Here is a 14,593-nt window from a genome sequence, read left to right on the forward strand (position 1 = left end):
GCTATTAGCTGGCGCATAGAGTCAGAAATACAAAAAGTCTGAACGGGAGGGAGGGCAAGTCTGAGAAAGGAAGATAGAGAATAAGATTGATAAAGGGAGAGAGGGATGGAACACACACGGCCCCTCAGGTACAGTGTTGTATTTCAAACCCGGTTGTGAAAGAATAGAGGGACTCGGGGTCAATCAATCACTGCGTTAGCCTGCAGCTACAGAGCCTCTTCTCTGTGTGGGCCGCCCCCACGCTTCCTACAGTCCACACATGCAGCTCGAGGGGACTGAGCAGGAGAGGACGATTTGCCACTGGAGGGAGCTCTAGGTCCCCAATCGGGCCTTTGTGAGCCAGCAGCCCCCTTTTCTCTAGCATCAGGACAGTGTACCTGCACAGTAACCAGGAGGGAAAGGAGAGGGAGGAGTCACTGATGTCACCGGAGCTAGGCAGCAAGGTAGGAGGCCAGTGAGGAGGGGGGGGGGGGGGGGGGGGGGGGGGTCACAGATGTGCTCTGTTTTTTCAAATTAAGAGGGAGAGCAACAATATGCAGCAGAAGGGTCTGACTGCACTTCCTGTGGTGAGGTGTAGGTGTGCTGGTGGGGGTAGTGTGTCAAAACTGCATTTGTTTAGTTTTCTCAGAGGAGCACCGCATTGTCTCCTGAGACAGTGACTCCTCCTTTTTACCTCTTCCTTTGTTGGTGCAGAATTCCTCACACACTGTAGCCTCAGTGGAAACACATGTCCACACAGATAATACAGACGTGTACGTTTTGTTATTAGAGCTTGGATTTCACTGCATTGTCCTTGATGGCATGAGCTTAAAGCTAACCTGGACTAGCATCTGCTGCTCAAAATCAACATTTTTCCCTTTGTTTTTTTAACTGACGGCCTTTTTGAGCTCAGATCTCTGCACTGCGCAAACAGAATCAGGATTATTGTGAACTTACACTCGAGGGCTCCGTCATCCTGGTTGTCAGAGGCTAACGAGGCCTCGTCCGATTGGGCAGAGCGACCCAGACTGGAGCTGCGGTTGTCATCAGACCCGTCTTCTTCCCTGTAGTCCGCTGAGTGTGTGTATGTGTTCGTGAAAATGTGTCAAGACGTGTGTGATATAGAGAGAGACAAAGTAAATGTGAGGGGGGGGATCAAGTAAGAACAGACTGTCACTAACAGATATACACACACAGCTGAAACACTGAGCAGTCAGCATGTGATGCTTTGATGATTTAAGGTCATTTTACTTACATGGAAAGGGGAATTCTTGAGGGTTTCTGTAAAATCAAAATAAGCATACATCAAAATCATCAGCACTGAACTGTTTTCTGCACTTTTTTCTGACAGCGCTGCTCCAGTATTACCCCTGAAATTCAGTAATTGTTTCCTGCACAGAAGACCACAAAACCACACTGCTGCACTGCAGGCAACACCAGTGGAGCTGTTTCCGGACTAAACTACTGCACGTCACACAAGAGTTCAGCTTTTTGCCTTCATGGACTCTTCATCATGCTTGTAAAATATATCACATTAAAATTTAAATATCCTGATCAAAACAGATTATTCTATGCGATCTTGCAAAACTTTTAATACCAATAAATAAGAGCAAGAATGAAGTCGTGAAGGTGACACCATTAGACTAAATGAGCTCTTTCAAATGTAATTTGCAAACTGTGTTTAACGCAATTACAGCAACAATTAAGGCTCTTCTGTGGTATTAACAGCAAAACTAAGATAATGGTGTCACGAAATTACATTGTGACACTTTGCTGGTAAAGTATCTTTCAGTTTCTCTTGCAAAACACTGATTTAATGCTGTTTCTCAGGTAAAATCCTACCTTACATGGACGACCCTGAAGTTATTCAGTAAGACTTTTCGTGTCTCTTGGGCATTTTCACTGAGGTCCTCATCCTGAAGGATCTCTGAAACGAACAGCTCACAGTCTGAAGAGAACAGAAAACACCGTAAACATGGCGTTCATGACGTGTTTTTTAAGGGACGCAAACTTTGAAGAAAGAAAGCACTAATACTGTTCCTGAAACACGAGAACTTTATATGATCAGGTTTATAATGTTCGTAGGAGACAGAACTGTCATCATTTGTATTTGTATTACTTCAAACTGCTGTTTCATCTTTGAAAGCTGTGTTGTCATTTTATGAACACACACTGTACACATGTACAATACAACACATCCAAACACAAAAACCCTCAGTATTCATCACAACTTGTTTCTATGTACACATACGTGATCGTTTAATCCACTTTGGATCAGATGCTGGTTTCATTTTCACAGGTCTCAAGTCAGTGATTTATGCTGCTTTATGAGTATAGCTTTATGTTTTGGTGCCCACTGTCTGTACGGTACATATCATTCAAAAGGAAGCCCATAAAATACATGAGTGAAGTCTCGCTGATGCTAATTAATGGTATAAAGTCTTTAAGTATTCCAGCCTTTGTTCTATAATGACGACTGAAGTATTCAAACTGCTTAGTTTCACTCTTGCGTTGCTTCTCCAGGGCTTAAAAACATTAAACTGCTCTTTGTGTGACCTGTGAAAATGAAATCCAAAGACTGGGAGATAAGATATCATATTTTCATATATCTGTAGAAAGGAATTCATTATGATTCATATTTTCTTTCACCGTGTTATTGAACTGAACAGTAAACTTAATTTTAAGTGGTAGAAATATTACCCAGTAAAGCCAGACCAATGCTGGTGGAACAGGTTGGCCCACATCACTTATCTGATTCAATTTCTTTATGTCCTCGCTCCCATATTACACAAACCGACTGACATATGCAAATGTTCCTCCAAAGGCACTGTTTAATGGCCTAGCAGTACATGCAAATGTAGTAAATGCCATGGTGGCACCCTGTTCGGAACAGTTTATCTCACAGGTCGAGAAATATGATGTTTTTTATGCTTTTGTTTGTACAACTAGAGGTAACAGCAGGTGTGAGAATTTTCTGAGCAATAAAGTAAAGAATAAAAAGAAGGATGTGACATAATGTAATTCCAAAGGTTGTCACTTAAAGTTCTGTGTTGACAAGGAGCAGAATCACATCACTTGTACATTTTGTTGTGATAAACTCGTCGCTTTCATCATATTTCCACAGTTAGACTGTTCTTCAATGACAGGATGTGAATGTAAAACTATACTGTTTAAAACAAGCATTATTAAGGGTAAAAAAATCAAGACATTACCATCCAAAAGCCTCCTAATGTCATTCGGGATTGTCCCCATCCCTGGTTTTCACCTGTCCAACTCGAGACACTTTGGTTCCCTGACTCGTCAGACTTTTTCTGAGGCCTTCACACGGTTTGTGCTCCACAATGCAGCCTATGTACACAAAGTCTCTATCATGCTGTCAAGGCTCCATGACAGGAACATGCACCAGGCACACACTCACAGACCAACTGGCACAGCATCTAACCACCCCCGTCCTCTTGTTCTGAAACCTAACTTCCGTGCATGCATCTAGATTTGCACAAAATGGGGTGGAGCGGTTGCAAATATGACAACTTCCTCTGCACTCCAGTTTCACAGTTGAGCCTGATGACAAGGTTTGTCATCAGAGAAATCCCCTCTGTCTGACCTACAATAACATTTTACAAAGCAAGCCTAAGTATGGGCCATGATTCTGCACACTGGCCACCTTTAATAGCATCAGAGCCTTGCAAAACTACTTGTGATATAGATGTGAATGAAATTAAGAAGAAATACAAATCATGTGTGTGCAGGTGTGTGTGTGTGGGCAGCTTGAAACACCTGAAAAACATATGAATGGAAACTTTTGACCTGCATCTGCTGCTGAAATAATATGTAACGCCTCTCTTTTTTTTGCTTTCCCTCGTGTATTTGTGGGTGTTCAGCTGACCCATAATCAAATAGAAATAGATAAAAGAGATCAAGTTATTTTTGTGTGTAAAACTTGCAAACCAACTGCAGCCCTGTGTCAACATTTTTTTTACATCCAGTTACATTCTGAAGTGCTTTAAATAGCGGTAAAATCACCTTACCTTCAACCAAATGACCAGGGCTCACGTGTCCAGGTTGGCAAGCATCCGGACTGTTGAAGTGTCACTGAGCAAGACAATGAATGCCTGCCAGCTCCAGATATGCTGCTCTGTTGCTGATCTTTTGCAGCTTGACCTCCCTACAAAGTGGGAAGCGCAAACAGACAATTTCACCACAGGGATCAATAAAGCACCACATTACAAAAAAATATACCTGTCAGCAAAAACAGGATTCCCCTTCAAATGAAAAAGGCCATTCAAACCTTAAGGCTGGGGATGCTATGGGGGCACCTACTGCGCTAATGGGGTCCCATGAAAATGTGTACCAAACTAAAACAGTTGATATAACATCTAAGTATCATTCTGAAATCAAACACTGCACCCAGCAACACAGAAACTACAGAGAGGCAAGCGGCACACCTGCACATCAGGTACCCCTGTACATCAGGTACTGGAGTACTGAGGAAATTATTCAGCATTACTATAACACAAGTCAGGTGGTCTTTCTGCCTCAGTGTGGATGTGTTCAAGGCTCTTAAATCCTAAAAATAATTTAAAATCCTACAGTCTGTGTATATATATGTGTGTGTGTGTGTGTGTGTGTGTGTGTGTGTGTGTGTGTGGGAGAGAGACCCAAACAGTAGTTTAACAGTATGCCCTAGTTTTGTGGTGAAACAAATAACAGCCCTTTGCTGTTTTGGATAAATTATTCCACATGTTCCATAACTGTTCACACAACCACAAATATGGCCTGTTTTTTCTAATAAAAGTCATCTAGTAATATTTTACAGAGCCCTATTTCACTCATATTGCTTAGCTGTTACGAGCAATAGCTGATGAGACATTGGTCTAGCTAACATAGCTAATTCAAGTCATTAGAAAATGCCTAAATGTGATCATCTCTAATTAAAAGTATAGGTGCGCTTTGTTCCATCACTGGCTGGATCATATTTTACCCACCTTTTTCTTTGTCATGCCCGCATCATTGATCACTAGCCCCGTGAAATCATCTACAAAGTCACAGCCAGTCCTGCTGAGAGTGGATGTTAGCTAAACTGCTGCTAACCTGCTAATTGACGTTAACCCGGAAATGGTCATTTAGCGCCATTTTCCATATTTCAGGTCACTGCGTCAGACTCACGAGGCAGACGCTGTGCTTAACTGAACCTCTGTGTTTGTCACGCAGACAAAGTTTAACGGTTTTACGTTGACGTGAAGCTAACCTGTAGCTAATGTACTGTTAGCTAAGTTAGCCTGATCGGACGTGGTTGGAGGCCGATAATTAGCTAATGTTACCTGGCCTTTGAAGTCAGTCGACGTTCCTCCTCGAACAGCTTTATTTCAGAGTAAGTTCATATATTTACCACCTAACGTTGCAATAAAGGTGGAAATACGTTTTAAACGGTGGCTTTCTGTGAATGTACACTAGCGTTTTTTTTTTTTGTCATGCTGCATTCAAGTCCTCATCTCCCAGTGTGCTAACAAAGTTGTAAAATGGTCTATCAGACCTGGGGTGTATCCAGACGATGTTTTTACAACAACGGTAGAAATAGTTGCTGAAGTGTTTTTAGTTATTGTACACGAACTACATTTTTCAATGATGTGGACAGTGAAAGCAGGGATTAGTATTTAAACAAATGTATATTTTAATGTACACAGGGATAACTAATATACATTTTGTGCAGATGCTGCCTTCAAGTGTCATTTTAGAAACTGAAATTATAAATCAAAGTTCAAAGTTGCAGTGTATTAACATTCAAGTAATGAAAATTATAGAGCATAATGAGGACTTGCAATGCTGTAATAGAAATCCAGTGGCATACACTGTCTTGTATTTAAAAATACGAAAATGCAGAGGGATGAATTGGATGTTTTAGCAAGACCATACAACAGTAAAAGATATAACAGCGAAGGTTCAATTACTTTTTACTCAGATTTTTAAATGGTTAATTAACATTATCTCCACTCTAAATAGCACATTGTGTCAAATTGGTCATCAGAAATTCTCACTTTCACTGTTAGAATTACAGTATTCAACATTTTGATGGGTCTTTCTGACTAAAAAACTAATTGTGATATTTCTGACAACACGTGAATGAAGCATCCTTAAATTGGTCCCTTACTATATGTGACGGGGCATGGATGAATGGTTTATATTACTAGTAGAGGGTGAACACTGATTCAACTGGTCTTTTATATACACGGTCGACATTATTGTAGAGGAGGTATGGGTGGTAGTATAATAGAAATAGTGGTGGCCTGACTATTGCCTTATTGATCCTGTATTACTGAAACACTACAATGAAAGCCATCAAGAAACCAAAGCTCAATCAGACACTGCTCACATCGACACAATGCACCAGATATTAATCAATGCTATGCTGGACTAATCTTATATTTGTTTCACTTTTTAAAATATGGAATGTGTATTCAAGCTCATGAGATGATTATTTCATATCTGCGGCGATGTCTCACAGACACACACATTCAACATTAGCTGCTATTTCACAGGCTCACAGGCCTGAGACAGAAATAGGTCTTAATCCAACATTTTTAAATCATACCTAATAAAATAAAAGGCAGTGTCCATGGATGATTTGCACATTTGGTTCAAATTCTGTTTAAGCACAGAAAATGAGAAATTTATAATATCTTCTAGGTGCTGCATTAATCTCAAATTTAGTGATTCATCATGTCTCTTGAATTAAGGTAAAAAGTGACTGTGCTTTTGCATTTTTACTATTAATTTAAAATTACATTTTCTGGCATAGCAAAAAGTAGTAGCAGCAGTTTCCCCCGCTGCATAGTTGTATTTTAATAGTTTTCAGTATTTCACATTGAATGCTATCTCATGATGGCCTCCTTCCCTGTCAGGTCTCTACAGGAAGCCACGGGGTCAGGGCGAGTTGAATCTCATGTCAGAATTGTCCCAATGTTGACCTCCGCCTGACTGGCCTCCCAGCAAAAAGCCCCTGTGAAGGTAAGAGGAACTGGGGTCCCCTCCCCTGGAAAAGAGGTTCCCTCCCCTTGACAGCTCCACAGAGCTGCAGCCACCTGCCTGCTGGGTCAGCCCCATATGAAAAGGGAAGCCCTTTGTAATCCGACGGGGATTACACCACCCAACAATGCACCGCTGAAAGAGCGACAAAAGCCCTATATCAAACGCCGCTGAGGGGGAGCAAGGCTATGATCTCCCGCTACTACCAACACTGACTCCTCCGCCACCTCTCATCTCCCCAAGAGGCTCTCCCCCTTTAGCATTCGCTGCCTCTGTCCTCCTTCTGCCCTCTCATCTTTAGGATCTGGCCTTTTATCAGCGCATTCCTTTTCATTTGCATTGCAGTGTGGGGAGGGCCAGCGGGTCTCTCTGATCTGATAGAGCCAGGAGAGAGAGTCAGGAGGATCCTCGGGGCGTGAGGGGTGTGTGTTTTGTGTATCCTGTCCTGAAAACACACACACACCCACACCACGCTGCATTCTCAAGATAGGCAGAAATTCTTATGCAGTCCAGAGGGGCAAATAGTGAAGCACCCATGCCTGTCTTTCAGGCTCCGTTTGTCTTTGTCTTAATTTCAGAAAAAGGAAGTGCTGTGGTTGAGGGATAAGTTCATGCTCAAAATGAGGGAATCATGTCCAAAATTCTGTAAAAAGCTTAGAAATGGGACCACAAAATAGGCAAAGGACTCAGGTTATAGATTAAAGTGTTATGATTTGTTCTCAAACCTTGGCATAAATCACTCTGTAAGAATAAGTGTCACCTTATCCAATAGCAAATATCTCAAGTTGGCGCTCAAACACGTCAAAGCATCTTCAAACCTTAATAAAAAAAAAAAGGTGTTTGGCCTGATTCTTAAGGGTCTGTTGTAAATGTTTGTGTTGCTCGAGGAGATAAAAAGAGGTAGTTTACTTTTCGGATTTCCTCAGAATCATTGTATTCCCAACCCACCCATAGCTCAAACACATGTCAGCGTAGGGGGGCTTTGGTGGCGGCGAGGTAAAAAGTGATGATAGATTGAGGACACAAAAGACAGAAGAGCAAATGTGCTGCGCTAAATCTACAACCTTCAGTCAGCTACATATTGACTTGCTCAGGAGGTTACCTCAGCTTGTACTCAAATCAATGTGAGCCCTGTGAGCATTGAATGTAAAATCATTCAAATTGTATTATGTTAGGATATATGAGCCATTTCAAAATATTAATTCAGCATTATTTGAGGTGTCTGTTAAGGACAGCAGTTACAGCTCGCCGTGCGTTGACTCCACTGAGGGATTACATACCTCTATTACATGTGATGTATGAATGTGTGAGAGGGACCTATTTTTCATCACCAAGACATTGTCCCTAGAGGCAGTTGTTAAAGAAGAATCTGTGAATTATCCCCTTGAAACAACTGGCCCTTGTCGTGAGGCGAGGCTGAGGGAAAGGAAGGGAAAGGGAAGCACAGCACTATTGATAGTGGTGGGATTGAGAGACTGGAAGGACGCCAGAAGAATGTGTCTGCCCATGCTTGTGATCCTGCACACCGCCGCCTCTCCCTCTGTCCAGTTAATTGGAATACAAAGCAGAGTGGGGTCGATGAGAGAGTGGTGGTGGTGGTGAAGGGGAGGGGGGCTGCTGTCTGTCTCCGGCAACGCTCAACCTTCACTGCTCGCTGGGAATTGACTGGGGAACCAGCAAGCGAGACCGACACACTGTCACTGGTAAAATGAACTGTCACCTTGCATTTCTCAACCTCCTGGCAGCGTCGAATTGGCCGCTTTGAACCATGTGACGTGACACTGATTGAGTTCTGGTTTTCCCCTCCTGGGCTCTAAAAGGAAGACGCCGGTTTAATTTCAAGTCTACAGGCCCTCCATGCAAAGTATCCAGGCAGGAGCACATCGGCGCGTGGGCGGCGAGCATCGCTTCCGACCCGCATCTTCACACCAAAGCTTTCACGGGCGCTCTATTCTTCCTCACCACCCCTCATTATTTCATTGTGCTGCTTCGTTACTCTGCCTCTCAGCTAGTCTTGTTTTTCTTACGCCATATAGTCATGGCGGTCTGACAGGCACACGGAGGAGGAAAACTATTAGGGGTAGCCATTTGGATCCTGGAGGCAATCCCAGGGAGTATTAAGACGTTAACCCTGGCCAAGTCACTTGTCTCTCTCAGTTACTATGCTGATGGAGTGGGGAAAGGATGCAGTCGCAGGGGGACCCAGGAGGCTGGAGCTTCAGGTCGGCTGCCGCTTCCAGATCCAATAGAGCCTGACTTGGATGGGGGATGGTTGTCAAGAATGTCTCAGCCTGGTCTAAATAGAGCCTCGGTGCCATAACAAAGGAAGAAGAGAGTGTGCCATACGTAACTAGGCAGCATTTCTCTGCGAGGCCTCAATGAACAATAACAGCTGAGAAACTGGAAATTACAGAGTAGAAGAACGTGACTGTCTCACGATTCTCTAAATTTCCAACACTTTGTCACATGCTTAAAAGGTTCTAAATAAAGTACTGTGTTCATTACGATTATTAACACTGCTGCTATAGTATGTTCAAACTTTTCATGTTTCCACTTTATTAAATGTGAAACTCTGCTGCTTTTAATTGTCTTACATTAAGGTAAATTGAATATCTTGGATTTGTTAGTGGGACAAAACAAAACATCACCTTGGGCTGGAGGAAATTGTGACCAAACAATTAATGGTGAAAATAATCTGCAAATTAATCAGTAATGAAAATAATATTTGGTTACAGCCTGACTTCTTGTTTTCCCGTATTTTTAGACAGTGATGAAATGCCTTTCTCCATCCTGATAAAGGTTTGCAGGCCGTAATAAAACACCAGGGACAGTGATGGAATTATGACTTTATTGTTATCCCTGAAAAGGTCCGTTATGTTTTATTTTATAAATATTGTCAATATTGGTCTGTTTAGAGGAAAAGGCTCCTCCGCCGCTCCATTCATCTCTGCGTCTTGTCAGCAGACCAGCGTCTGTGCTGTATATGTGATAGATAAATGCCGTTAAGCTGAATAGCCGTGTTTGATATCTGACAATAAAAATAACTCCTCCGTGGTATCTCTTAGATGACCAACCCCCCGTTCTCCCATGAATACTGCATCTAGTTTCTCTTTGAAGCCCCGGGACCCTGCAGAGTGACATGCGACAGAGGAACTGGTAGAAGACCAAGGAAGTGAGCCTGGCAATAGACTTGTAAAAGAGCCTGCAACAACTGCAAGCAGCATGGGGTACAAACAGCTCTGGGTTGACCTCAAACGAAGTGCGGGGGGGGGGGGGGGGGGGGGCTGGCTAAAGATGTGTAAGATATCTGAGGAGAAAGAGGTTGGCTGCTGTATCTATCAATAGACCTCATGTTTGTGCAGTCAGGCGTTCCTGCTGCCGAGTTTTTGATTATTTTTGTGAGGTCGGCGTTCATTAAACATTTTCTGCTAGTCTCCTCTCCTTGCCCTACATTCTCCGGCAGAAGGCGAGGGGGGCCACGCTGATCCGAAGGTGAAAAACCTCCTCCTCTCCCCCAGCTGAACATCTGTCTCCGCGGTGTTGGCTGCAGCACCGACTCTGACACCTCCAGATGGAGAGCCCGCTGGGAGCGCTGAGGTATTACCTACAGAGATGGCAGGGATCACACCTCTGGAATGAAGTCCCACACTTGTTTTCTGCACCGTCCCCTTTTTCTGTTGTTGAATCTGTCACTATTCACCATATCGATTGTCACCTCCCCAGTCCTTGGCCTTGTGACTCATCTGAGGAGGAAGCTTTTGGCTGATAAAGAAATGCATGACAACAAACCTCTCAGCCCTTTTCTAATTTACAGTAATGGGCCGTATGGTATTTCAACTGTAACTTCTATTAGTGGAACTGTATTAATTTTTAATATAGTTGTGAGAGAACTGCATACTCATGCGGATATATTTCAAATGATTGCTGATTTCCATTTCCTAGAAACATCTTTTTCAGACGCCTTGAACTTAGAACAACTCGCACAAACCAGCACATTGACTAAACAGCCCATAATCTTTTTAGTCTAAATATTAAAAGCAATACCTGCAGAAATCTGAAGCGTGAGAGGCCTTCGCTCGACTTCTCTAAGCCACTCTGGTGTCTTGACAGATTGACTCTGCATTCATTTGTGCCTGAACTCTGTGTGAACCTCAGCTTTAGGGAAAAGGGCACCGACAGGCCAGTGCTGCCGGGGCAGAAACTGTGTGCGCAAACCTAACACCCAGTGCAAATATTGAAACTGCTGCCCCTTCACCATCGGATGAAACTAGGTGGTCAGGTCCGGCAAACGTTCTGCTCGAGCCAGAATGAGCGCTGAGAGTTGAATGATCGACTTAGTTCCTGTTTGTGGTCGTTTAATGAAAGGTATTCAAGTCAAATAATGTGAAATACAAGTGGATGTCATCGCAGCCTGTGTCAGCTGTATCACTGCAGAATTTGGGTAACAAATCGAGGGTGAGACCTGGCTCCCTGGAGTTTGTTGTCATGTTTAGAGCCCCTGGAGGTATTTGGAGGTGAAAAGGTCGCTGGGAACCACCCCATGTGTTGTGAAAGATTCCTCTTGTCACATTATGCAAGGGGACTTTGGTGAGACTGTTGGTGGAAGTAAATATGGAAAAAGAATTTGTCGTATTTGTAATAAGAACAATTTATTATATACATTTATTTTTCCAAAAATAGGAGGAAAAGACTTCGTCAAAGGGAGAAATTTCTGTAACAAAAGTTAGTTTGATTGGATTTTCAGCATTGTTACAGCCAGACATTTTCATTTTACATTAACGGCAAATACAATATTTCTTTCCATTTTATAGACTTTATTAAGATAAATCATCTCAAAAAATGTTGGAAAATACCCTGTAAATAAATAGTGCAAACAGTGACACTGAGTACTTCAGTGCTCCAACACAAAACAGCATCGGCTCATGATGAGAAGCTTTCAGACACAAGAATGGATGAAAGAAACGTTTTTAAAAAGTTTCTCTGCAGTCAGTGCACTATCAGCACATGAGCAGACAGACCTGGATGTACTTCACAAGTCCACGTGCATTTTTCACAGTTTTTCTGGAATGGTGCGACTGAGGGGCACAAGTGGAGAACCGCGCTGCCCCCTCAGTCTATTTTTAAAGTCCCATCACGGTTCACAGTCTTTGCCCTTTGCCTTCGGAGAGGTGTCAGGGCCGGGGGGTTTCTCCACAGGTGTCGGACTGTTGACCAAAACGCAGCCCAGTTTCTCGCGTTTCTTCTGCTTCATCCTGCGGTTCTGGAACCAGATTTTCACCTGCGTCTCGTTGAGCTCCAGACTGGCGGCGACCTCCACCCTCCGTGCCCGCGTCAGGTATTTGTTGAAGTGGAACTCTTTCTCCAGCTCGGTCAGCTGCTTGGTGGTGAAGTTGGTTCGGATCACGTTGTGCTGGCCGGGAACCCCGAACTCCGACACGGCAGCTGAGGAGAGACATGAATGAATGGATGATGGAGGAAAACATGAACGTCATGGAGCTGAAATGTGGCGTTTCGATGTGAATGTGAGAATAGACAAACACACAAAACGTTAGTCGCCAAACACAAATTTTCAGAACAATTTAAAACACTTAGATTTCATTATATCAGCTGATCTGTGTCTTTACGCGCTGTGAGTCACTTACCTCCAGAGCTCTCCTGGGTTCTCTAAACTGCAGTTCTAGTTCTAATTGTCTAATAATCTGTGTGAGGATGAACGAACCTGTTTTGGGAGGATTCCTCTTCACTTTCATCCAGTCGAATGTTTTAGAAGTTTCCTCCACATGATCCAGATCCCTCTCCTTGCTTTGGGTCGGTAACCTTGTGTACACACTCTCTGAATATTCTTGCAGCCTCTGATCCCCGTTGGCAAAATGCAGATACTGGCCACCGTTTGCACCTCCAGGCCCACAGCTGTCCCCGGTGTAGGGAGCCATGTTTGTTCCAAGCGGTGAAACTTGCGCATGAATGTAGCTCCGGTCCTGTTCGGGTGCGAGGCCGTACTGGTGATGTCCGTACTCCAGCGGTGACGCATACATGGAGGTCCCCGGTGTTGCAAACTGCAGATCCAGGTTGACGTGTGGCTGGTGGTGCAGAGGGAGGTTCGGGGTCTGGTGTGGTGCGGAAGTTGCAGCAACTAAGCGCCCGTCCGGTGCGTAAGTATCACTTGTTGCGCACGAGTTGGACGACATGTATCCATGGTTCAAATTGTGGTATCCGGCCTTGGCACTGAAAATGTTTGCTCCCCGGTTGCACACGGGGTAGTCTAAGTAGGAGTTCATCCTGGTCTTGGGCCTATTGTTTGTTCAGAACTGATCGAGCCTGAGCAGTCATTAATCGCTGCTCCCTTTGCCCTAACCTTCTAGGTAGTATGTCAAAGCTGTAAAACTGCCTTCCACCCTCATATCACCTTCCTGACACACCATGTGACCCGCTAAACGCCAATGGCAAAGGACCTACTGCACTCTGTCAAGTCTGCAGGCTCGTCCATCAAACAGCTCGCATTTACATGACAAACGCTTCAATCAAACGCGCTCATCCATCTGATAAGAACACAAACATCAGGACACATTTACCGCGTTAGAGGAGCTCAAAATGGCAAAATAATGGCACATTTTAAAGATAATGACAAATAATAACAAGAGTCATAATAATAATAGTAATAATAATAATATGGATTTAGTGTTATAAATGTTATGATAAGGACCTCCACAGAAAAGAAAATGTGGCACACGTTGTACATTATTGTTGTCTTGAAGACGTCAAAAGTTACTGCAGAGACTAATAAATGATTCTTTTGAACAAACCTGAATGCCACTAAAAGCAAACACTAGTAATAATAATGTTGATAAGGTCTGGGAATTAAATGTTCATGTACATATGTTGACCTTTTTTAATTTCTGACCTACATGCAGTTTAAACGGGGATTTTATTATCTGTTGTGCACGAACTTGGCTGAATTCTCAGGATTAAAATATCAGCTTTGAGAAGAAAGTGTCGCCATAGAAAACTGAATTTATCTGAATGTAACTTCAGTCAAAGTGTGAACTGGCTTTTTAAAACATTTCTTGGGCCTCTGGACGACATGAATCCTGCAGACAGACTGAAAGCAGCGCAGAGAGTTCAGTGATCCATCATGCGCTCTTTTTACAGACTGACAGCCTGTGTGGCCTCACTTCGCCCATGAAAGAACAAAGACACAGTTAAGAACCATAGAGGCTTTTTCCAGCTTCCTTTTCGTGCTTGAGAGTTAACGACACCAAGACTATAATGTAATATCTTACAAACCTATCACGTCCACACTCATCCGTAATTAAGTACGAGTTAATGTGATGTTACAGACCTCAAGTGCTAATTAAGCTTTAACAAAAAATAAATGAATAAAAAGAAGGGAATTTGTAATTTTTCCAGCGTTTTGGCTGCATTACAGTCGTTTTTCTTGGTGTATTCTGGCTCTGAGAGGAGTATTTTCTCTGGAGAGTGCGCTGGGAAAATCTCAACATTTTCGTTTATTTATTAGCTGAAACAACAGCGAACAGTTGAAGATGCGCAGAGCTGCAGTACAGCATTTCTATAATGTCTGGAAAAATTATGA

General features: G+C 43.1%; 2 protein-coding genes across 2 annotated transcripts in view; both read right to left on the bottom strand.

Annotated features, from left to right (window-relative positions):
• The window catches only part of skap1 (src kinase associated phosphoprotein 1), a 30,589-nt gene extending 27,167 nt beyond the window's left edge, over window positions 1–3,422 (bottom strand). Inside the window, exons 1-4 of the mRNA XM_041963217.1 lie at window positions 3,192–3,422; window positions 1,822–1,927; window positions 1,235–1,260; window positions 937–1,053 (exon numbers count right to left, since the gene is read on the bottom strand). Coding sequence (XP_041819151.1) covers window positions 937–1,053; window positions 1,235–1,260; window positions 1,822–1,927; window positions 3,192–3,231 — 289 coding nt within the window. The 5' untranslated portion in view covers window positions 3,232–3,422. The remainder of the gene's footprint in view (window positions 1–936; window positions 1,054–1,234; window positions 1,261–1,821; window positions 1,928–3,191) is intronic.
• Window positions 3,423–11,936: 8,514 nt separating this feature from the next.
• On the bottom strand, window positions 11,937–13,280 carry hoxb1b (homeobox B1b). The gene is made up of 2 exons (XM_041962815.1): window positions 12,722–13,280; window positions 11,937–12,444 (listed from the first exon to the last, which is right to left on the bottom strand). Exons 1-2 carry the CDS (start codon window positions 13,278–13,280, stop codon window positions 12,134–12,136), a joined length of 870 nt encoding a protein of 289 aa, XP_041818749.1. The 3' UTR covers window positions 11,937–12,133.
• Between the last annotated feature and the right edge of the window lie 1,313 nt (window positions 13,281–14,593).

The sequence above is a fragment of the Chelmon rostratus genome, chromosome 21 (assembly GCF_017976325.1).
Source record: "Chelmon rostratus isolate fCheRos1 chromosome 21, fCheRos1.pri, whole genome shotgun sequence".
Taxonomy (NCBI): domain Eukaryota; kingdom Metazoa; phylum Chordata; class Actinopteri; order Chaetodontiformes; family Chaetodontidae; genus Chelmon; species Chelmon rostratus.

What these genes read in the sequence shown, in the direction of transcription:
- hoxb1b (XM_041962815.1), bottom strand. Translation starts at nt 13,280, where the DNA reads ATGAACTCCTACTTAGACTACCCCGTGTGCAACCGGGGAGCAAACATT. An exon ending in GAGGAATCCTCCCAAAACAG is followed by an intron (nt 12,445 to 12,721) that starts GTTCGTTCATCC and finishes GTCTCTCCTCAG; the next exon opens with CTGCCGTGTCGGAGTTCGGG.